Source organism: Aplysia californica, unplaced genomic scaffold, assembly GCF_000002075.1.
Source record: "Aplysia californica isolate F4 #8 unplaced genomic scaffold, AplCal3.0 scaffold00015, whole genome shotgun sequence".
NCBI classification, from domain to species: Eukaryota; Metazoa; Mollusca; class Gastropoda; order Aplysiida; family Aplysiidae; genus Aplysia; species Aplysia californica.
Genome location: NW_004797285.1, coordinates 1,533,797 through 1,536,958, shown reverse-complemented (window position 1 = coordinate 1,536,958; position 3,162 = coordinate 1,533,797). Strand labels below are relative to the sequence as shown.

At 43.2% G+C, this 3,162-nt stretch overlaps 1 protein-coding gene across 1 annotated transcript in view; it reads left to right on the top strand.

Moving 5' to 3' along the window:
• The first annotated feature begins 1,343 nt into the window (after positions 1–1,343).
• The window catches only part of LOC101853428 (glycine-rich cell wall structural protein), a 6,402-nt gene continuing 4,583 nt past the window's right edge, over positions 1,344–3,162 (top strand). The window contains exons 1-2 of the mRNA XM_013085343.1: positions 1,344–1,501; positions 2,952–3,061. Of these exons, the coding sequence (XP_012940797.1) occupies positions 1,359–1,501; positions 2,952–3,061 (253 nt within the window). The 5' untranslated portion in view covers positions 1,344–1,358. The remainder of the gene's footprint in view (positions 1,502–2,951; positions 3,062–3,162) is intronic.

Sequence of the window (3,162 nt, the reverse complement as noted above, 5' to 3'; positions counted from 1 at the left end):
CCCGTTTGAAAAATAAAACCACACCTAATGACGCCGTCTCATGATTCAGCAGCCACCTGCATGACTTTTTAAAAAACCCAGTCACACCAGGTTTAATTATAGTTCAAACGTTTCAAATGATTAAACCACAAACTAATGTTTTTTATGTAGATCTGATCTAAAAGTGTGTTTCGCTCTCACCCTTCTTTTTTGTTTTTCAAAGACATAATTCAAATCCCGAGTCTTTCCTGCTCGCTGCAAAATCTATAGCTGATTTTGGCCCGATCAAAAATATTAATAATAAAGAAACAACTGTGGAAGTTTCGCAGCCGTAGAGGAGCACAGACTTGACATTGAAGTTAAAGAGTCAAATCTTGGTGCGCAGTAAAATCTTGCTTGCTTTCAAGACTTTTAAAAGGTGATTGAATGCTGGCCTTGCCTTGGTGGTTCTTGCTTTTACATCTGCCTCAGTTCCACCTTTACCATCGATGACACTTCTAAGGTAGGTAAAGGAGCCCACTTCTTCCCGGGGAGTATCTTCCACTGTCACAGCAGGGCTTGAAACGATTCCTGGCTTCACTACTTTCAACTTGCCGGATGTATACGTAAGCCAACACTCCTTGATAGGCTGTTGAGCTGCTTGGTCTTTTCTTGCATCTGAGCATATATGTGAGGGAGCAGTGCAAGGTAATCGGCGAAGTCCAAGTTGCCCATCTGCTGCTAAGGAGGTCCTCTGTATTCCACTGCACTTGCCTCTGGTGGCTTCTGTCATGACCCAATCAATTACCAGTATGAAGAGAAAAGGTGAGAGAAAACACCTTGTCGCACTTCTGTCTGTACCTGGAATGGTTCTGAGAGTTGTCCTTCATAGGGGGCCTTCACAAGCTTGACGATTTTGTCAGGTATCCTATAAGGCCGCATGAGTTTCCACAGTTTCACTGTCCACGCTGTCAACTGCCTTTTCATAATCAATGAAGTTAACCACAAGTGGTGAATTCCATTCAAGCGATTGCTCAACAATGATGCAGAGAGTAGCGTATTTCCTTGGAGCTTCCCATCTGTTGCCAGCTTGATTCTTTCCAGGAGTATTCCGTTTAAGACTTCCCCAGGCATGGACAGGAGTGCTATGCCTCTGTAGTTGTTACAATGCTGAGATCCACCTTCTTTGGCAGCTTGATTATGTGGCCTTGCTTCCAGTCTGATGGTATTTCCTCCTCTTGCCAAATCTGTTCAAATAGAGCATAGAGAATTTCCACTGATGTATTTTATCTGCCTTATGGGTTTCTGGTGTATATGGTCAGGACCAGTGTGATGTCAAGGGACATGACTCTTGTCTTTACCGTGGAGACAAAATAATTAAGGGAGTGGCACGCCTTTGGATGACGTCAAAGGTACCGCGGGGACATAGGCGGAGATCGTCTGAGAGACTCACTGAGAGATTCAGTCGGACTCAGAACCACGACGAGGCAACACTTATCTTGGACGGGGGCCCCCTGACAGACCCGACTCATCTGACCGCCAGGTAACTTTACAAACCAGCTGCCTTGTGGAACTTCAGTGATGTTATAGCTGTAGCAATTTCCTCTCCCGAAGGTGGTTCCGTAACTATTGGGAGGTCATTTCTGGATGGAAGAATTTCTATTTGGTTTTCTGGAGGTGGTCTGTTCAAGAGTTGATCAAAGTGTTGTCTCCGCCAGTTACAGTTATGCTGCCCTTCTGGGTCAAAGATAATCTTTGTCGTTCATTGGTACAGTGGGCTTGCTGAACCTACCTGAAAGAGTTTTCCTTGTCTGGTGTACAATCCGCAAGTGCCCGTCTGTTGCTGCTTTCTCTGATTTTTTGGGCCAGGTCATTCAAGTAGGTATTCGCGTCCTTCTTGATGGAATTCTTTACCTACTGGTTTACTTCGGTGTACTCTTTGCTGTGCAGCGAGTTTCTTAGTTCGGATACGGCTGTTGTTGACGTGGGCCTTCAGCTCTCTTCTTCTTTTGACTTTGTCAAGCTGCACTTGTACTTGGATAGTAATATTTAACGTGCTATACTTTGTATCGACGATAGCAGAAACACATTAGAAGTGGGACTGATGATGATGATGAAAGCACATTTATAATGTTAGAAAAAAAGGTTTTTGTTGTGCCTTAAGTACACTTAATTTAGTTGGCAAGGAGCAAACTAGTGCTGATATTTGGAGATCATTTAACAAGTTGTCTTTTCGAAGTTCTGTAAACATACTTTTAGCACTTCACTTGTCTCTGAATACCAAAAGTTGTGGAAAAGGCTAAATGCCAACATGATTGTCATACACATGAAAAAAGGGACCGTTTCGTAAAAAGAGAGAGCAGTTTAGTTGTGTGTAACCTACAATGGACGATCACTCTTCTTGGACAGTGATCAGTTACAACATCGTGTCTGACCGGTGACTTTAAGTACCTAGCCACCAGGATATGTCACAACGACACAAAACAGATCAAACACTACAGGATGTTTTTCTTACAGGACAAAGAGATACCGGTATTCCATATCATCGACAAATCACGTAAACGTGCAGTGCAAGATAGTTAGTTTAGTTTTAGTAGAGGTTTTACGGTGCTTGCAACTGCATAAGGTCATATGAGCGCCAGAAGATTAGAAGTGTTACAAGAAAGTACGGTAACAAACATAAAAAAGAAGAAGGGGCGATAAGGACGATATATGTTTGATAGGAAGGAAGGAGCAAACCACACGAGAGCACCCGCCAACCACCCACAGTGCAAGATATGTACAAGTATATGAGACCTATATATATAAGTTATAAATAACCAACAAAATAGAGGTCTTTTTCGGAACAGTATTCTTTTGTTTTTAACTTTATAAATTGTGTTTCGTTTTTGCGAGGTTTCTTTTTTTCTCTTTTCTTTCTTTCTTTTTTTTGGGGGGGGTTACAATCTTAGACGTATTATAAAGTTCCATTTCGTCTCCTTCTGCATGAGCAGGCGCGCCCAGTCCGCTTGTACAGGTACGCAGATTCCAGTCATGGCCCACCTCCTGAGCTTCGCCTTTCTCTCGGCTGTGCTGCTCGTGCTGGCAGAGGCCACCTTCATCCGTGAGTACATGGTGTCCTTAGAGTCTACATGATGGCACTGTCGTCGTGAGCATCAATTGATCAGAGATTTGACATACTGCACTTCTCTCTCTCTCTCTCTC